We start from the raw sequence: 21,404 nt of genomic DNA on the forward strand, positions 1-21,404 counted from the left end.
CTACTTCTGCTGACTGCTGGCTGAGAGCAATTTGGAAATTTGACTCTCACCAGGTTCAAGGTTGACTCAGCCTTCCATCCTTCCGAGGTCAGTAAAATGAGGACCCAGATTGTTGAATGCAATAAACAGACTCTGCAAACTGCTTAGAGAGGATGTAAAACACTGTGAAGTGGGTACAGTGGTACCTCAAGATACGAACCCCTCGTCTTACGAACAACTCGTGATACGAACCCGGGGTTCAGAAAATTTTTGCCTCTTCTTACGAACTTTTTTCGAGTTACGAACCGGCGTTCGGAGACTGCTGGGAAGCCGCGCGGCTGTTTTAAAAGGTGACAGCCGGGCGGCGGGGCTTCCCAGAAGCCTCCCGAACGCCGGTTCGTAACTCAAACAAAGTTCGTAAGAAGAGGCAAAATTTTTCTGAACCCCGGGTTCGGTTCGGGAGGTTGCTGGGAAGCTCCCCAGGCCGGCTGCGACCTTTTAAAAGAGCCGCGCCGCTTCCCAGCTGTCTCCTGAAGCCGAACGCGGAAGTTCGGCTTTGCCGTTCGGCTTCAGGAGACAGCTGGGAAGCGGCGCGGCTCTTTTAAAAGGTCGCAGCTGGCCTGGGGGGCTTCCCAGCACCCCCCCGAACCCGGGTTCGGGGGGGTGCTGGGAAGCCCCCCAGGCCGGCTGTCACCTTTTAAAACAGCCGCGTGGCTTCCCAGCAGTCGCCGAAAGCCGTTTTTTTGCGGGGGGTTTTTTGGTTGCACGGATTAATTGACTTTACATTGTTTCCTATGGGAAAAAATGTTTCATCTTACGAACCTTTCGTCTTACGAACCTCCTCCTTGCACCAATTAAGTTCGTATCATGAGGTATTACTGTATTTAAATCTAAGTGCTGTTGCTATTACAACCTCTGCAGCATCCCCATTGGCATGTGATCAAAATTCAGATGCTTCACAACTGATTCAAATGTATGACTGTAGCTGTGTCTCCAGGTCATGTGATCACCTTTTGCAACCTGACTATTGCAAATTCGGTGGAGAAGTCAGATTCACTTAACAACTGGGTTACTAACTCATCAACTGCAGTGATTCACTTAACAACCATGCCAAGAAAGGTCGTAAAATGGGGAAAAAATGGGGCTACACCAAGATATCTGCTGGTAGCAAAATGGCCATGAAACAATGCAAACAAACAATAAAGCTAATGAAAAAATGAAACTTGACTCCTCTGAAAGAGGCCTGGCTTATATCCAAACTGCTTATTTTTGCCTTTACAAAACTGAATAAAAGAGAAATAGCTGCAAATCTTGTTTTGTCTCCATCAGATCTTGAGCTGGTTGTTTGTGTACCCTTTGTGAAAATGCTGTCTCAGTTCTCTATCTTGTCTATTGAAGAGTCATTATTTTGTCATTATCTGTAGCAAATTATTCACAGAAGTATGGTAGATGAAAGTATGAGGCTGTCAAAAAAGCATCTGAAAGCCCAATGTGCAAATATATGGAGTTCCACATTTGTATTACCCCATTTTTAGATATATAAATCAATCAAAGGTTTTTAAGTAGCTGGAGTTGGCAATGCTCAGTCTGCAGATCATTTATGTATTTTCCCATATTTCTCCATTTCTTTACATGGATATGGGGGAAAGGATTTGCAACTAGCTCATATTCTATCTTTTGACATTCAAATATTTTGCTAGTGAAAATTAAAAGGATGGAAAACAGCACAACAGCACAGGGTAGATACACCTTTGTTTACTATAAACTGTGAGGCATAAATAATAGATACGGATAGGTAAATGTAAAGTAGCCTCCAGCCACAAAGTACATTAAGAGAAAAGAAATTGGAAGAATACAGACACATAACTTTAAAGGCATTTTGATTCTGTACCCAGGAGATTAAGTGAAAGCTAGTAAGGTATATGGTTAAGCTACTGGATTAGGAACACAGAGAGCCATTTCTGGCCTTCCCTTAGGCACAGAAGCCAACTGTGTATCTGTGGGTCAGTCACTCTCTCTCAGCCTTAATCACTGTCAGACTTTGTGACAAGCCAGCTGAAAAACAAAGTCCTTCATTGCATCGTGCATTGATAGTTTTACTGTGACAACTAGGTGAGCACAATGTGAAATAAGTGGACCCTGTATAAGCAGGATAAATGCTACGAACAACCCAGGGGATGAATTGTCAGATGCATTTATGTTTATATAAAAAACTCAGAGTTCACAGACAAGTATGTCCATTGAAAAAACTTCTCAGGTAGCAACAATCCCAGAATTATGTCTGCCATTCATCTCGTGTACAAAATGAATGGTTTCATAGTTTTGAAGCAATTGTTTCTGTTTTGCATTGCTTAGTTTATTCTTGCTTTTAATTTTTTAAATCAATCTTTGCTCATGGATGTTTCAGAAAGGACACATTTAGTTGCACTTTATTCATTCAATGAGTTCAAATCTTCGATCATCCCTCACTCACACAGACACAAATGTCCCTCTATAACCAAGGAAAGAGTACATTGTTTTAGTTTCATTTCTGAATAATGTTCTGCTTGCTCTGCTGGGAAAGTCACTGAAAGTCAATCATACATATAGAACAGGGGTAGGCAAAGTTGGCTCTTCTGGGACTTGTGGACTTCAACTCCCAGAATTCCTGACCTAGCATGATAGGCTCAGGAATTCTGGGAGTTGAAGTCCAAAAGTCATAGAAGAGCCAACTTTCCTACCCCTGATATAGAAGAACAGGAGAATCAGTTACAATGAGGGGCAATGCTCATCATTTCTCATTGCTACTGATTACTTCTTTTGATCAATTTGGGATCTGGGAAAGGATTAGCATGTGAAGCGGTATATAAATCTAAAAAAGCGGTATGTAAGTCTAAATGCTAATGCTATTGATATGTTATTTCCTCCATGAAATTCAGTGATTTTAGAAACATTACATATCATAAGCTATAATCCAGAGGTGAGTTCCTTCCAGTTCTCACTAGTTCTATAGAACTGGTAGCAAACCGTGGGTGACATCACAATGACCTCACGCAACCAGTTCTGTTGGTGCCGGTCCATGGATGCAGCCATCTTTTGGGGGGGGGTTTGGGGGGGGATTTCCCCCCCCAGTTTCCCCCCCCTTCTACGCATGTGCAGAAGCCAACTTTTCGGCACTCTGCATACACTACTATCTTAGTTTTCACCTTTGGGGGAGAGTTGGATTTTTTTGGCACTGCGCATGTGCATGCGCACCCATGAGGCTCAACCACATGGCGCGGGAGGAAGCAAACTGGCAGCAAGGTTAAGTTAGAGCCCACCCCTGGTGCTCCCCAACCTTTCTAGTGTGGGAAGGGTGGAGGTGATAGTTCTGTGTGAGTGGCTGGCATGTGGACAAAACTCAGAACAGCTCCATCTGTGCAAATGCAGGTGCCCGCTGCTCAAGCTTCATGTGTGCATGCTTATGCATCACTTGTTTGGCATGGTTTTGAAGCAGTAATGTGCAGCCAATTTTTTTTACTGCCACACTGTGGGTGTGGCTTATTTTGTGAGTGTGGCTTAATGGTCATGTGACTGGGTAGGAGTGGCTTGCCGGCCATGTGATCAGGTGGGAATGGCTTGAATGATCATCATTGTTCAAGTGAACTGTTAAGTCCTCGACTTACAACCTCACCAGTGTCGCTCACTGGGGTGACAATTTGCTTCGCGTTGCCCGTGCTCTCCTTCCTGGGTCACACCCCCCCCCCGCCTCAGGCTGGGTAGCTAGGCGAACGGGTGCTGCCAGAAGCATAAATGCTGCCAGCACCGCTTCCACCCACGCGTTCTGCGTTCAGGTGGGAGGTGACTGCATGATGCTGGAGGGGAGACGAGCAGGAGAGAGGAAAGCTCGTCCAAGGCCAGGAAGGAGGAAAGACAAAAAAAGCAAGGAGCGCAGATGCAGCAGGAGGGGAAAAAAAGGAGAGCCGAGCTGAGACCAGTAATCCAGGAAGTGACAGCCACTGAACAGCTGGAGCTGCACACACATCTTCATTTCCGCTGGTGGAATTGCTGCCCACCCTTGTTTTGAAGTGTAGTAGGTCACAGCTTGGGGATTGGGGACCCCTGTTATATACGATGTAACATGTGGAATAAACTGAAACTGACCCAAGTGGCAGTATGTTTCTGAGTATACTTCAGCTTATTTCATAACTTTGTAAACTTTGTCCCAGTTGAATGACTGTCACTCACTTTCAGTTAATAAGAGTAAAATAATGCTTCCTGGGGATTACGAAATTCTTTTATGGTACTTTATTATTAATATAAAACCACTGCATTCGGAAATTTTATTGAAGTATGACATTCCAGTTAAAAATAAAAACCCTGCTGACTTAGATCAGAATAATCTAACTCTAGCAACTTGTTTCCACGGTGGCCAACCAGAAATTCAGAGAAAGTTTTAAAGAGAACATGAGTCACTGGGCCATTTTGTTTCTTCCCCACTCTCAAATAATTGATAATTATAACCATGCTGTTGCATTGATACAGGATATAGCACTTAGCTATCAGCCAATATTGACTACTGACAGTATGTTGTCTAACTTGCTTTAATCTACGGAGAGGAGCGGCATACAAATCAAATCAAATCAAATCAAATCAATAAATAAATCTCATAAACTGTGGTTATTCCTTCACAAAGCCATACACTGTATGGATCATAAACACTGAAATATATATAAAGGTTATTTTAAAATCTTTTAATTTTAACCCAGATTTACAAATTACACATGCCCATCTATCCATATTGTCTTGTCTAGCTTTGTTGCATACCGTATCAAACCATACAAGGGATATCAACAATATCTAAAACTACATTTTAGAACTGCTTGTTTTTCTTTTCTGTTATGTTAACATTTTTAGGCAGTTTGGGCTCCTGGAAGTTGTATATTCTCTATGTGCTCTCACCACTTCTCTTCTCTCTGTATACCAATGATTGCATGTCAAATGATCCATCGGTTAAACTACTGAATTTGCAGATGATACAACACTGATTGGTCTCATTTGATACAACGATGAAACCGCATACAGACAGGAGGTTGAACAACTAGCCTCGTGGTACAACCGGAGCAATCTGGAACACTCAAAACTGTAGAAATGGTGGAAGACTTTAGGAGAAACCTTTCCATTCTATCACCTCTCACAATACTAGACAACACATTATCAACAGTAGAGACCTTTAAATTTCTAGGCTCTATCATATAGCAAGATCTAAAATGGACACCTAACATCAAAAACATCATCAAAAAAGCACAACAAATAATGTTCTTTGTGCGCCAACTCAGGAAGCTCAAACTGCCCAAGGAGCTGCTGATACAGTTCTACAGAGGAATTATTAAATTTGTCATCTACACCTCTTTAACTGTCTTTTTCAGTTCTGCAACCCAACATGACAGACACAGATTTCAGAGGATAATCAGAACTGCAGAAAAAACAATTGCTACCAACCTGCCTTCTATTGAGGATCTATAAACTGCACGGGGTCGTGAAAATATTTACTGACCCCTTGCATAAATTGTTTCAATTCCTATCCTCAAAACAAGGCTATAGAGCACTGAACACTAAGATAACTAGACACAAGAACGGTTTTCTTTGAACACCATCACTCTGCTAAACAAATAATTCCTTCACCACTGTAAAACTATTCACTAAGGATGCATTTCTATTACTATTAGTCTTTTCATCATTCTTATCTCCTATCTGCTCCCACTTATGACTGCAGGACTGTAACCTGTTACTTATTTATTTTATTTATTTTATTTTTATGCCGCCCTTCTCCTTAGACTCAGGGCGGCTTACAACATGTTAGCAATAGCACTTTTTAACACTTTATATCCTTACGATATATATTTATATTGATTATTTACTGATTTGTTCCCTATGACAGTCATTAAGTGTTGTACCTTATAATTCTTGATGAATATATCTTGTCTTTTTATGAGAGCATATACACCAAAGACAAATTCCTTATGTGTCCAATCACACTTGAATTCTATTCTATTCTATTCTATTCTCCATCATAGATTTACTGAATCAGACATCGCTGTAAATCATAATCAATGCATTTCATGGTTTACTTTTGCTTTTCAACTTTTCAAATCCTGATTTGTCTCTCTGGGCACTATGTTAACTTTGGTTGAAATCCCTTGATATTCAAGTTTTTGGAATTTATTACAAGAAAGCAGTTCTACTGCACTTCTCTGCTGATGTTAATAAGATATCCCAACTGGGTTTCACAGAGATATATAATGTGAAAATCTGTGTACAACAGTTTTAATATGCATATTTGCAATGTAAATATGCAGTTACTTACAAACTCAATGATATGAAATTAAACTACTTTCATATATTATCATTTCCTTCTAATTAGGAATGTTTAATTTTGTTTTAATTTGCTTGAAATTAAGATTCATAAAGATAATCACTAATAAGCTTTGTAAACATTTAAAGCATCCTTTATTTTTCCTCAAACATGATAAATAAAGCTATATTGTAAGCAGAATTAAAAATGAAGATTATTTTAAATCAGCAATCTCAGTGTAAGCAGTTATAATTACTGAGAAGGTAGAATAGCATAAAAGTACATGCAGGTAGACCCATTTAGCCATCACGTATTCAGAATGATTATTCAGAATTACAAAAGTGCAGAATGAAGAGACTCACAACAACTGCTCCTTGAAGTTGTGGCTTTCACAATTTCCCTGGGGTCATGGGATTGTGATTTGTGTGCTTAGCAAGCAGCAGGCAATTAACATGGTCCCAATAGGGACATGATAGTCATTTGCAACCTTCATTGCCAGCTTACAACCAGCACATGTCAATCAGAAAATGAGAGGAATTCACAAGCAGCAGTCATGTGACATTATTCGTGCCTTCTGCCGCATGAATCCCAGCGACCAGTTAGGTCCCACAGAGTGGGCCTTCTCTGGGTCCCGTCAACTAAACAATGTTGTATGGCGAGACCCAGGGGAAGAGCCTTCTCTGTGGCGGCCCCAGCCCTCTGGAACCAACTCCCCCCAGAGATTAGAATAGTCCCCACCCTCCTTGCCTTTCGTAAGCTCCTCAAAACCCACCTCTGCCGTCAGGCATAGGGGAACTGAGATTTTCTTTCCCCCTAGGCTTCTACAATTTATGTATGGTATGTTTGCATGTATGATTGGTTTTATAATAAGGGTTTTTAGCTGTTTTAGTATTGGATTTCTACATGCTGTTTTTATTATTGTTGTTAGCCACCCCGAGTCCACAGAGAGGGGTGGCATACAAATCAAATCAAATCAAATCAAATCAAATCAAATTAAATCAATCAATCAATCAATAATGTTAACCACCACAACAACTGCAGGTATGGCATGGTCATGTGAATTTTGAGCTTTATGACTACATCACTTCAAAAGAAAGAATTAAAAAACTAGATACAAATTATTTACATTACAATATTTATTTAGAGCAGTGCTTCTCAATTATTTTCTGTTATGCCTCCCCCCTAGGAAGAAGTAAACTTTTTGTGCCCCCCAACTCTTTGACCTTCCTGCCACACCCAAATTGCACCCCACTGTGAGACCCACACCCTACTTGACACTTGTACAGGTACCCCCATCGTGTTTCTCAGCATTGTGTCCAGGGCAGCCTGTTCTAAAAGAAAATGTCTCGCGAGTTCAAGATGTTTGATTGAACTCGCGAGACTTTTTTTTTTAGAATGGGCTGCCCTGGACACAACACCGAGTAACATGATGGGGGTGCTGGTACAAGTGACAAGTAAGATGCGTGGCCTACTCCCTGCAGCAAACGCCCCCCCCGGGTCATGTGTCCCACTATTTGAGAAGCACTGACATAGAGTAAATATTGTCTTCAAATGACTTTTTTAAAAAAAAGAAAAATCATAAGGTATTTACAATATGGAAAACTAGAGATGGGAGAGCCACACATGGAGTAACAACCAACTCTAAGGAATAAAGCAGAACGTACCATCTTCGTCCGTCTGTATAATGGTCTCCTCACTCTCTTTCCGTCCTTCAGGATTTGTCAAAATCATCTTGAGGCTCACATTTGTGTAAGGAGGCAGGTGATTCACAACGTGCTGTGGTGCTTTGGGATCCATGTCCAAGCAGTCAGCCTTGCTTTCATTATGGCCACGGAAGTAATGGTAGCAGATGGTAACATTGAAGGTATGGCAGCGAGTGATGTTATATCCTAGGGATTCCCAATCCACAGCAATACGACGTGCCTGGATTTCGGCAATTTTTAAAGTCTTGGGTGTTCTCATAGGCTCTAAAATGCAAAACATAATATCATCAAATTAACCTCTATAAAATATTAGGCCAGAGAAAATATGAATAAAATGAAATCTCAAATATTTTTGTTTGTTTAAAGGCAGATACCCTTAGGTAAAGGCTATAAAGCACCTTGTAAAGAGATTTATCTCATACAATTATTCTAGGAGGCTCACATCTATCTATCTATCTATCTATCTATCTATCTATCTATCTATCTATCTATCTATCTATCTATCTATCTATCTATCTACCTACTTACCTACCTACCTACCTACCTGTCTATCTATCTATCTATCTATCTATCTATCTATCTATCTATCTATCTATCTATCTATCTATCTATCTATCTATCTATCTATCTATCTATCTATGAGACCGCCTTCTGCCGCACGAATCCCAGCGACCGGTTAGGTCCCACAGAGTTGGTCTCCTCCGGGTCCCGTCAATTAAACAATGTCGTTTGGCAGGACCCAGGGGAAGAGCCTTCTCTCTGGCGGCTCCGACCCTCTGGAATCAGCTCCCTCCAGAGATTAGAACTGCCCCCACCCTCCTTGCCTTTCGTAAACTCCTTAAAACCCACCTCTGCCGTCAAGCGTGGAGGAACTGAAACATCTCCCCCTGCCTATGTAGTTTTTTGTGTATGATGACTGTATGTATGTTTTTATATATTGGGGTTTCTTGTTTTGTTTTGTTTTTTTAGACTTTTTAAATGTATTATTGTTATTTTAGATTCTAACTATTAGATTTGTTATTATATATTGTTTTTATCATTGCTGTAAGTCGCCCCGAGTCTACAGAGAGGGGCGGCATACAAATCTAATAAATAATAAAAAATAATAATAATAATAATATCTATCTATCTATCTATCTATCTATCTATCTATCTATCTATCTATCTATCTATCTATCTATCTGTCTGTCTGATTTCTATGCTGCCCTATTCCTCAGACTAAGTGCAGCTCAAAACAAAGTAATACATGACATGTAGAAATCTAGATTTAAAAACATACTAAAACCCCAATTTCATAAAAAAAACCAGTCACTTGTACTCAGACAATCAAACATGAATTCATTCATCAGCTGGGGCTAAATGTTGGTCTTAGTGGCCCCAAGTCTGTTGGCAAATATAGGTGTGTAGACTCTTGCGGAAGGTGGGGAGGGTGTGGACAGTACGAATCTCTGGAGGGAGTTGGTTCCTGGGACTGCCACAAAGAAGGCTCTTCCCCTAGGTCCCCACCAGGCGACATTATGTAGCCGACGGGACCTTGAGAAGGCCAACTTTGTGGGATCTGACCGGCTCCTGGGACACATGAGGCAGAAGACAGTCGAGAAGGTAATCTGGTCCGATGCCATGTAGGGCTTTTAGGTCGTAACCAACACAATCCATATAACATAATTACATTTACTTTTCCTTCCAAGCACCAGACCAAACATTCTTCCAGTTTAATCTCCCTACCCAAGCCCAATGCTTGGGGAAAGAGCTAGCTCTCCAGAAAGCTAGAAGTGTTGAGATCCCTGTGATTTCTAGCAGGAGGACTGGGGGAGCCACCAACAAGGTGCACCTCCAAGGTCCTATTTAAGCAAGGAGACCAGGAGTGAACCCATGTTATCTGACCTGGAAGTATGGGCAGATACCCTTAATAAGTGTCAAATAACCTGGCTCAGTGCCACGGAGGCCTTTAAAGGCTATAAAGCACCTTGGGGGGAAAAGGGTAAAAAGCAACTGCAGCTCATACAGCAATGGTATTGCTCGGACGATCCATGGGAAACATGAAACTGTTGATGCTGCTGTATTCTAAACAAGTTGCAGTTTCTGGATGGTCTTCAGGGGCAAGCTGCATTCTGAGTGCATTGCTGTAATCCAAACAGGAAGTGACTAAAAGCATGGATGACTGTGAGCAAAGCCACCCAGTCCAGGAATGGGTGCGGGTGGTGCAACGTCTGTTCCAGTCCCATGTCTTGGAAGGAAGACAGTGGAGACTGACACCATTGTCACTAAGTTGTATGGGGTCAGTAAAGTGATAGACACATGATTTAGTTCCACAACTGCAGGCACTATTTATGAAAGTGCTTGAGTCTTCTGCAATCTCTGAGGTCCTCACCCAGGATGAGATGGTGAGGACGATAAGCACGATGAATACAGCATTTATCAAGTCTACTATAATAGATGGCAGTGCTCTTTTTTTAATTCAAAACCACAATAAATAATTTCCATGGACCATTTAAATTTGCAGTCTTTCTATTACATACTGAAATCTGATCTGCGTGCTGCTTACTGGTAGGTGGGCGTCTACAAGATGGCCACTGTGCAAACTTCAATTTTCCTTGTCACAAAAAATTCATTCTCTTCCTGTCCTTTCTGTATAAGTTGTTCATAACATCCACGAGTGTTGAAAATGAAATGTTTAATTAGCAGACATTTTTGACTAATTAAAAATATTTGGGAAGACTGACAGAAGACTGACCAAGAGCCACCAAAGACTGCCACCAGCTGTTGGAATGCTTATTTTTTATTTTTTGATTTCCTCGGGCACACATTAAAATTTGAGCAAATTGGATAATACATCATCCCGGTGAAGAGACAACGTGCTCCTAACTGTGATTTATCATGCCACCAAGCTATGCTGTTTACTAATTACACTAATTGCTCTACTAAGCTAGCAGTAACCAAAATGATAGTGATATTAATTAAAATTTATGACTTGGGTACCCTCGCTGTTCAGCCACAGCAAAAAGCTGAAAAAACTAAAATGGAAAATCCCTTTGAAATAGCGTACATCGGAGCCCTTCCTTGATTCCCCAAATAAGCTAACAAGATATCTAAACTGGCAAAATATGCACTATCACCCAAGCTTGACCGATTGTATGTACATAGATCTCAATTTTGTTAGAAAACATTAGAGTTACTTGTTTTACTGCCTGGGTAGCCATCAATCTTTCATCATCTCCCCAGTGTGTTTATCCCCCATGCAAGACTAACTTTATAGTCTGACTTAATTAAAATGACTGCAAAATGAGAGTCATGACCGTGAGTATACATGCTGGAGCCTCATTTAAAAGACTATACTCCACTACATTTATTTACATTAGTAAAATTATGATTTCTTGGCACTAATCTCAGATTCAGGATGACAGATCCAAACATAATTTGAATATTCATTGTGCATGAACTCTTGAAAATACACAAACGCACATACTTATATTCATTCACAAATTTTCACAGGCTTTTAAAATTCTAATTAAACAAATTAAAAATATCAACTAAGCAAACAGCAAGTCAAGCGGGGACTCTGTTAAATCTGTTCAAGCATGCAAACTAATACAAGCATCTATTTCTTGATTCAATAGAGAGATTCCTGGATTAATGCATTTTTCACAATTCAAAAATTATACTGTATTTGGATTTTTGTTTCCTGCTCTCAATTATCAGCTTCCATTGTGGGTATTTCCCCCTCATCTGTGCTAGTTTTTACTTTTCTGGTGAAAAGACAGTATAATAAATGAAATGGTGATGAATACCTCAGCAATAATACAGTGATCCCTCGATTTTCGCAGGTTCAAACTTTGCGAAACGGCTATACCACGGTTTTTCAAAAAATATTAATTAAAAAATACTCCGTGGTTTTTTTTCTACACCATGGTTTTTCCCACCCGATGATGTCATACGTCATCACCAAGAGTCACTTCTCTCTCTCTCTTTCTCTCTCTTTTCTGTCATTCTCTGCTTCAATCATTTTCTCATTTCTCTTTTTTTCTCCCCTTTTTTCTATCATTTCTCTCTCTCTCTCTCTGTCTCTCTACCTTCCACTCTCCCCCTCTCTTGCTCTCTCCCTCTCTTTCTCACACTCTCTCTCACTGTCTCCTTTCTATCTCGCTCTGTCTGTTGCTCTTTCTCTGTGAGAACGCCTGCCCCACCTCTCCTGCAGCCCCCTCACTGACAGCTGGGATGAAAGTGCTCTCAGCTAAGGGACTGCGAGAGGGGCGGGGCGGGCATTCTCAAAGCGCTCAGAGCGGCTAACGGCCGAATGAGGAGGATGAGAAGCCGTAGCTTCCAGCGCTGCTGCAGGAGGACCCGTGCCCCAAGAAAGCCGGTGAGAGGGGCAGATCGGCCAGCTGGGGGGTAGCGGCGAGGGGGCCGAAGGCGCTGGGGGGGCGGGGGCGGCCGACATTGAAAACAATCTTTGCCGGCCTCCGCACTTTCGTCGCTCCCCAACTTCAAGCCCGGCTCCTTGTACGGCCTTGGAAAAGGGTGCGTGGGGGTAGCCAAAAATGGTGTTTTTACTTCCGCATCTCTACTTAACGGAAATTTGACTTTCGCAGGCACTCTGGGAACGCAACCCCCACGAAAATCGAGGGATCACTGTACTCTTTTTTCATCAACTCCTTCAAAGAGATTCAAATTCAACAAACATCAGACTTGAGCAAGAGTTAGAAGGATCTTAGCACAGAGTCATAACATGTTCTTCACATCTTTCCTGTTCAGCAATCTTTTGAGTTGGATTAATGATGATTTGGGCTATCACTGTTTTATTTTATTTATTTATTTTTAATGATTTTTATTGTACACAATAAAAAAAAGAACAGGAAGGTTCCCGCTCGGACTTCCACATACTTGTCATTGTGTGGCTGCGGCAAATAGTTGAAGCTGCTACTCCTCCCCATGGTCCCGATTTCTAATCCTGGTCAAGACTGGAGGTAAATGTTGCCACCACTAGATGAAGCCTCAGCCTCAGCTGGTTATGTCTATCCTGATGGTATGTATAGATATTTGACCTTTTTCTTTTTACAAGAGGCCCCCGCAGAGGGTGACATACTATATTATTAACTATATGTATAATATGTACTGTGTTAGAGTGTCATTTTGTGTCATTTTGGTTGGTGGTGTGCCCCAGGATTTTGTAAATGTAAAAAATGTGCCGCGGCTCAAAAAAGGTTGAAAAGTCGTGGTGGCGTGGTGGTTAGAAAACAGTATTGCAGTTTAATCCTGACCGGCTCAAGGTTGACTCAACCTTCCATCCTTCCAAGGTTGGTAAAATGATGACTCATGCTGCTGGGGGCAATATGCTGACTCTGTAAACCATTTACATGGGATGTAAGTACTATGAAGTGGTATATAAGTGTAAGTGCTATTGCTATGGCTTAAGTGTTCCAAAATGGAATGCAGATAAACCTTAATGTCTTGAAGTTTTAACTGAAAAATCTGAGATAAGATTCCAAGTGTAGAATTTTTTTTTAATTACAAACAAGTAGGACAAAAAGAAAGCCTGTGCCTTTTTAACTACTGTAATTCTCAAAGAAAATATGAGCCTAAAAGAACTCAAAGGGTCCTTCCCATCCTAGGATTAAGGGTTTCTCATGGAGCATAGGGAGTTATTATCTGATTTATTCTCCCCTTCTTGAAATTGAACCCTCAGTTGGGCTAAAGTGTGTGCAGTTTCCATACTTTAGCAAATCCATAATTTAAATAATGTTGAAAGAGACTTTTTCTATAACTTGTGACCTAAGTGTTTCTCAAACATACTAAACCAGTTTATTTGCATGGATGATTGCAAAAACTTAGCAATACAACGACAGAAAGGTACCTGCCCCAGCTATGTTTGGCAAATGTTTTTGACAGTTAAGCAAATGTGCAAATAGTAACTGAGAAAGGCGTTAATTATATGGGAATCATTTGTTCTTGGTAGCAGGATAACTTCCACCAAAATATATACCTGACTCTGCTATGCATGCCTACAATTTTAACTTGCAGGAGTCCCTATACCATTTCGTACAAATGACCATCCAGTCTCCTATTGAAAGTCTGAAGTGTTGGAGAGCTCACAACCTCTGCAGGCAAGCTGTTCCACGGGTTGATCGCTCTGACCATCAGAAGGTTTCTCCTTATTTCCAGGTTGAATCTTTCTTTGGTCAGCTTCCATCCGTTATACCTTGTCTGGCCTTTCGGCGTTTTGGAATACAGTCTGACCCCCTCCCCTCTGTGGCAGACCCTCAGGGATACTGGTATTAATTTGTACCTCCGGAACCACCTGCTACCGCACGAATCCCAGCGACCAATAATGTCCCACAGAGTTGGCCTTCTCTGGGTCCCGTCGACTAAACAATGTCGTTTGGCAGGCCCCAGGGGAAGAGCCTTCTCTGTGGCGGCCCCGGCCATCTGGAACCAACTCCCCCCGGAGATTAGAATTGCCCCCACCCTGCTTGTCTTTCGTAAACTACTCAAGACTCATTTATACCGCCAGGCATGGGGGAGTTGAGATATTCCTTCCCCCTAGGCCATTACAAGTTATGCATGGTATGTCTGTGTGTATGTTTGGTTTTATAGTAAGGGTTTTTAGTTGTTTTATTATTGGATTGTCACATGCTGTTTTTTATCATTGTTGTTAGCCGCCCCGAGTCTACGGAGAGGGGCAGCATACAAATCCAATAAATTATTATAATAATTATTATTATTATTATATGACTATTAACTGATATCAATATTAATATCCTTGTACCCTTTTATACTAGGATATATCCCTTTTTTTGTCCTTACTGGCACCCTATATTCTATATCTACCTTGTTAAAACAAACTTTTCAGCAAGTGTTGTTTAATGAATTAGAAACTGAGGAAGGATTAGAAATTTATCAGGCTAATCAAGTGGTAATCAATCATAGTTTAGCCCAACAAAAACATATTCCAATTCCTTTGGGGAGAAAACAGTTCTTATTTAAGAGTCTATTGTTGTTTATTGCCCTTTACCCCACTGTAGAATTTTTGGCTAAGCAAGCAATTATAGGAGGAGACAAGAAAATTTTAGCCTGTTTGCTTTATTATTGTGTAAAGACCATGAAGAAATTGTCAGATTGGCAGCACCCACACATTCGGAGTAAAGAAAGTAGCTTGGTAAAGCCTAATAAGAAGTTTCTTCCTGATTAAATCTCAGAAGAGATATTCCCAAGACATTTATTTAGTTTCTTTATGTATTCGAGTGGCTGCGCAGTTTTTAAAAAATGCAACTCTGGGTGGAATACAAAGACAATAAATTCACAGTTGGGGTGTTACTCCCCCATGAAGTGTGGAGCTGAAGGAGAAGTATTTATTTATTTATTGGATTTGTATGTCGCCCCTCTCCGGAGACTCGGGGTGGCTAACAGCAACAATAAAGCAGTGTACAACAGTAGTCTGATGTTAGAAACAATTAAAAACCCATTAATATAAAAAACCAAACATACATACATACCATGCATAGAATTGTAAAGGCCTAGGGGGAAGAGGGTCTCAATTCCCCCATGCCTGATGGCAGAGGTGGGTTTAACCAGCTTACGAAAGGCAAGGAGAGTGGGGGCAATTCTAATCTTTGGGGGGAGTTGGTTCCAGAGGGCCTGGGACGCCACAGAGAAGGCTCTACCCCTGGGTCCCGCCAAGCGACATTCTTTAGTTGACGGGACCCGGAGAAGATCCACTCTGTGGGACCTAACTGGTCACTGGGATTCGTGTAGCAGAAGGCAGTCCCTGAGATAATCTGGTCCGGTGCCATGAAGGGCTTTATAGGTCATAACCAACACTTTGAATTGTGACCGGAAACTGATCGGCAACCAATGCAGATTGCGGAGTGTTGGTGTAACATGGGCATATTTGGGAAAGCCCATGATTGCTCTCGCAGCTGCATTCTGCACGATCTGAAGTTTCCGAACATTTTTCAAAGGTAGCCCCATGTAGAGAGCGTTACAGTAGTCGAGTTTCGAGGTGACGAGGGCATGAGTGACTGTGAGCAGTGACTCCCAGTCCAAGTAGGGTTGCAAATGGGGCCAGGAATGATGTCAGCAGCACACAGCTTCCCAGAAAGGAGGCAGCACATTTCAGAGGGGTTCTATGATAACTCGACAGCGCTAGCTCAAAACAGCCAGCGGGGGGGGGGGGTGCCCTCCTCGCCACTGCTGGCTCATTGCTCAAACCGCTCGCTGCCGCCATCTGTTTGCAGGACATTTCAATTTCAATTTCAAATTTACTGCTGGGACAACTCACTGCGGATTCTGGATGGAGAGCCAAGTGGGAGGGCCAGCAAGCTGTCAGAGGGCCCCCCGATGAGTAGGGTTGTGCCAGATGGGAAGTAGGTTGGGGTGGGATGTCAAAATGGGAAGCCCTCCCCCACTCTGAAAATTTTATTTTTAAAAAAGGTTCCATTGCTTAATGTTTGAGGGTGTCTTACTCTGAAAATAAGGGCAGTTTTGGGAAGCAAAGGGATGATGAAGCGAGTGGGAGTGGGGTGTCAAAATGGGAAGGTTCCCCCCCCCACTACCTTGCAAAAACATAGTAGCCAAAGATATAGAGAAATACTTTCTCTCAGGACTGACAAATCAGTTTTGTATCGATCAATTCATCGTCCGCAAAGACTAACCATTTTCTGATCATTAAAGTCAGCCCTATTTCTTTCTAGCGTTGGCAAAACTCTGCCTGTTGTCCCACTGCTGCTGAAAATGATGCTTTGATGTGCAATTTTGTTTTCTACTCTGAAGAACATCCATAACAGGGTCCTGAGAGATCAGATCCAATTGCTTTAAACTGGGGCACTGCGAAACCTCTAGCCACAAAGCCTCAATGGACAGTAATCTAATAACTGTTTCTTGAGAAGAGGTGGCTATTTTGTTTAGTAAATCTGAAAAAAAAACACCCTTAATTGCATCTCATTAAGAATAATTTCATCTGAAAGAGCAGGAGAATGAACCCACCCCAGATATTACTCTTTAGGGCTTCTCTGACCTATAGGCCACTGGCTGAGCCTTCTTACAATTTAATTCCAGCTAAGAAGCAAGCTAAATTTTCCAAAGTTATCAAGCCATTGTTTTTATTATTCTCATCTTTTCAGGGCTTACTTAGTCACATACTACCCAATCTAAAATTCTAATTAAATTCAGCAAATACCAGGCTCTTTTTACAGAATTCAGAATATCAGAGTTGGAAGGGACCTTGTAGGTCATCTAGTCCATCTCCCCGCTCAATGGTCCCTACTCCATTTCTGACAAATGGCAGTCTAATTCCTCTTGAAGGTCTCCTAACCTCTGAAGATAAGCTGTTCCACTGGTTGATCACTCTCAGTCAGAAATTTTCCTATGTGGTGGACCATGTGCTGAAGCCAAAGTATATTGGAATTCAATTCAATTTAATTCAAATGTGGATAGAAAAAATATTGAAACAATGTATATAACTGAAACAAGAGATACTCCTGTTGGGTATATTACCAGATAAATTTAATAAAGTAAATACATATTTAATTATTAATATAATCACAGCAGCAAGAATTGCATTTGAGAAAAAATGGAAAGCATCAAAAGCCCCCTCTGAAAGAGAGGTAATTAAAAAAATACCAGATTGTGCAGAAATGAATAGACTGATAAAGAAAATTAAACACACAGAAGACTCTCAATATTATAATGTTTGGGGGGAAATTTATGATTGGCTAGAAAATGAATATATATAGAAGACAAATAACATTGATCAAATTGAAGGAAAATAGAAAACTGAGGATGGTAGATCCAAATGAAAAAAATAGTTGAAGAGGCAGCATTAAGATACCTAGGAAAATATAAGATATAAACATAGATATGGATACTGGGGGGAAAATGAGTTTAAGAGAGGAACCGATAATTAAATGAGGTTAGGGACAGTGGTAGGTTCCTACTGGTGTGGTCCAGAGTGGCGCACTGGTAGGAACCCACTGATGACACAATTTTCAGTAATTTTTTTCCAGTGTCTCCTGAGAAAGAGCTTCTCAGCTGTGCTCAGGATGAAGAATAAAGGTCAGCATTAAGACGAGGATGGGCAGGAGGGCTTCTTCCGATACGGAGACACTGGGGGGAAAATTGCCAAAATTGCATTACCAGTGGGTTTATACTAGTGCAGTGCTTTGGACCGCACCAGTAGGAAGCCATCACTGTTTAGGGACATGAGTTACCTGCCTGTTAACTATACGATGGATGGTGACTAGATACACTCAGGGAAAGGTTAAGATGGAGAAAAGGATATAGAGAAGGAAGGCAAGAGGGGAAAGGAGAGAAGTAAGAAAGTGGAAGAGAAGGAGAAAGAAGGTAGAGGGAAGAGAGGGAGGGGAGGAAGGGGAGTGATATGATATAAAGGGGAAAACAGACGAGTAATTAAAGTAGAAAAGGTGCAAATTAAGATATTGGTTTATGTATTATTAAATAAAAGTATGTAACAATGTGTACTTTGTTAAGAATTAAGGTATATGTAGGGATGTATTGTGGAGAAAAAACAATAACAACTTTATTTAAAAAAAATTCTAATTAAATTTAAGGAAACATACTTTGCTAACATATTATCTTCTGTGCAGAGATGCTTAACTCATTGCTATGTTTTTCAGACTTCCTATACCCTGAGATATTAATGTTTCAAAGCCTAGAGCACTACCTAATTATTCAGTAGTTTATTGCATCTCTTCTGCATGTCAAAATTCTTCCCCCCCAAGGGCACATCCAGTTGATTATTGGTTTAGCAACAACCTTAGATGCACCAAACTCCAAAATTAAAGATAAGTTTATTTTAAAGTGCCAGCATCTCCAAAGATTTTTAGGCTATCCAAATTATTTAGTGTAGCATATACACTATGAGTCCTCGGCGACATAGAAATCCAATAAATAAATAAATAAAATATGAAAGTGCCTGCTGATTGTAAGACAGTCACATCATTTTTGAGTGGGGCAACCAAATAAATCAAGGGCTTGGAAGAAGATCTAAGCTTGTTTCCAAGTCTGATGTAGTGAGGATACACAGTCTACACAAAGAGAAGCTAAATACACTGGCCTTGAATACTAATACCAAAAGCAAACTTCCAAGTTGAAAAGTTTAATTGGTGACATCCAGTAGTCGGTTGCTACCGATGCAGTAGCGGACTGTTCACAGCTGCCACCAGATGTGTAATTTGCGTACGACCCCTCTGGTGGCAGTCCTATGAGCGCCACCAACTCTCCCCCCCCCCTTCTCCACACATACACAAGAACACCTAAGCTGCACACGCAGCATACCTGTGGCTGTGGGTCTTGCCTTCCAAGGACAATTCCATCTGTACGTCCATTACCCTGCGGGGAGAATCACTGACCCCCTCAGAGAGGGTCCACAACTTGGGCGTCCTCCTCGATACACAGCTCACATTAGAGAAACATCTTTCAGCTGTGGCGAGGGGGGCGTTTGCCCAGGTTCGCCTGGTGCACCAGTTGCGGCCCTATTTGGACTGGGAGTCACTGCTCACAGTCACTCATGCGCTCATCACCTCGAGGTTCGATTACTGCAACGCTCTCTACATGGGGCTACCTTTGAAAAGTGTTTGGAAACTTCAGATCGTGCAGAATGCAGCTGCGAGAGCAATCATGGGCTTTTCCAAATATGCCCATGTTACACCAACACTCCGCAGTCTGCATTGGTTGCCGATCAGTTTCCGGTCACAATTCAAAGCGTTGGTTATGACCTATAAAGCCGATCATGGCACCGAACCAGATTATCTCAGGGACCGCCTTCTGCTGCACGAATCCCAGCGACCAGTTAGGTCTCACAGAGTGGGTCTTCTCCAGGTCCCGTCAACTAAACAATGTTGCTTGGCGGGACCCAGGGGAAGAGCCTTCTCTGTGGCGGCCCCGGCCCTCTGGAACCAACTCCCCCCAGAGATTAAAATTGCCCCCACCCTCCTTGCCTTTCGTAAGCTGCTTAAAACCCACCTCTGCCGCCACGCATGGGGGAATTGAGATACTCTTTCCCCCTAGGCATTTACAATTTTATGCATGGTATGTCTGTACGTATGTTTGGTTTTATAAATAAGGGTTTTTAACTGTTTTAGTATTGGATTATTATTATATGCTGTTTTATTGCTGTTGTTAGCCGCCCCGAGTCTGCAGAGAGGGGCGGCATACAAATCCAATAAATAAATAAGTAAGTAAGTAAGTAAGTAAGTAAGTAAGTAAGTAAGTAAGTACATACGTACGTACATACATACATACATACCAGTAGGGGTGGTAATAGCAACCTATCCCTGGTGACATCACCATTGCTTGAGGCAGACAACCAGTTGGCGGTTCCTTTCCTGTTCCCTGCAGGAGCCAAAGATGAGAGATAACCCTGCCTCACAGGACCCCTTGGGTCTCAAAATGGGCTTGCTAACTTCCAACCCAGTGTCCTAACCACATGAGCCACTGTGCTATTTTGCTTTGCATAGTTAAAATAGGTTTGCTTTGTTCTTACTTTACTGCATGTCATATCTATCGCTTTCCCAGAGCATCATTTGAAGTAAACTCCGATTTTTAGCTAGGCATAGCCTTCAGTAAAACACCATTCAACAGATATGCTGTTTTTAAGATGGAGTGTTGTCTAAGCAACAACCTAAAAACCCGTAAATGTATGCCGAGGATGGACTGCAGTGTCCTTTGTTCACAGAAAGGACTGAGTTGCAAGTGGGATTTAATCCAGGCAAGAGCAGTCGTCATAAATTTGTAGTATTTTAATTGCCATAAGATTATTAAGATGTTTAAGGATTCCCCCCCCCCTAATGTGGCTTCTACCTGGAAGACACAATTAAATAAGTTATTTTCTCCCACTGGCAAAATGGCCCCTCTCGAAATGTTACATTTTCATGCACCAGAAGAGGAAGAAGAAAGAGGAAAAATTCCATAATATTACCTGAGCTGCTCTTATACAACTCTGACAGTCACCAACAAAAATAAATATATCTATACATTTTTTTAAAAAAATAACAACATAATGCCAGTTTGCCTTGAACTATAAGCAAGCAACCGATGCTAAGATTATGAAAAAAAAATACATGCTTATAAATCCTATATTAGGATTTTTATAAATTAATAGCATTGAAACAATTCTAAATTCAGAATGTAATTCCCCTATGCCTATGAGCAGGGTAAGAGATACCGTAGAAGTATAGTACATTCAAAGTGTAACTGATGAAAAAAATAGTCAGAAAGTTGTGAGTTTCTATTTAATAATGTATTGCCTTGCAGAAGAAAACTGGAGACTTTTGTTATACTCTCCTGACAACTTGTTTCTCATGAAACATCTGAAGAAATCGCACTTGGGATATAGTTTGCCTGCATATAAATTTTTACATAGGGAGAGTTGTGCTGTGCCCATTTCTGTTTTCCTT

General features: G+C 41.3%; 1 protein-coding gene across 8 annotated transcripts in view; it reads right to left on the reverse strand.

The window, feature by feature from the left end:
* Window positions 1-21,404, reverse strand: part of PTPRK (protein tyrosine phosphatase receptor type K) — a 484,094-nt gene that overhangs the window by 135,562 nt on the left and 327,128 nt on the right. For all 8 annotated transcript variants that reach the window (XM_070733486.1, XM_070733484.1, XM_070733481.1 and 5 more), the window contains one exon: window positions 7,957-8,259. In XM_070733486.1, coding sequence (XP_070589587.1) covers window positions 7,957-8,259 — 303 coding nt within the window. The remainder of the gene's footprint in view (window positions 1-7,956; window positions 8,260-21,404) is intronic.

This window comes from Erythrolamprus reginae, chromosome 1, assembly GCF_031021105.1.
Source record: "Erythrolamprus reginae isolate rEryReg1 chromosome 1, rEryReg1.hap1, whole genome shotgun sequence".
In the NCBI taxonomy this organism is placed as follows: domain Eukaryota; kingdom Metazoa; phylum Chordata; class Lepidosauria; order Squamata; family Dipsadidae; genus Erythrolamprus; species Erythrolamprus reginae.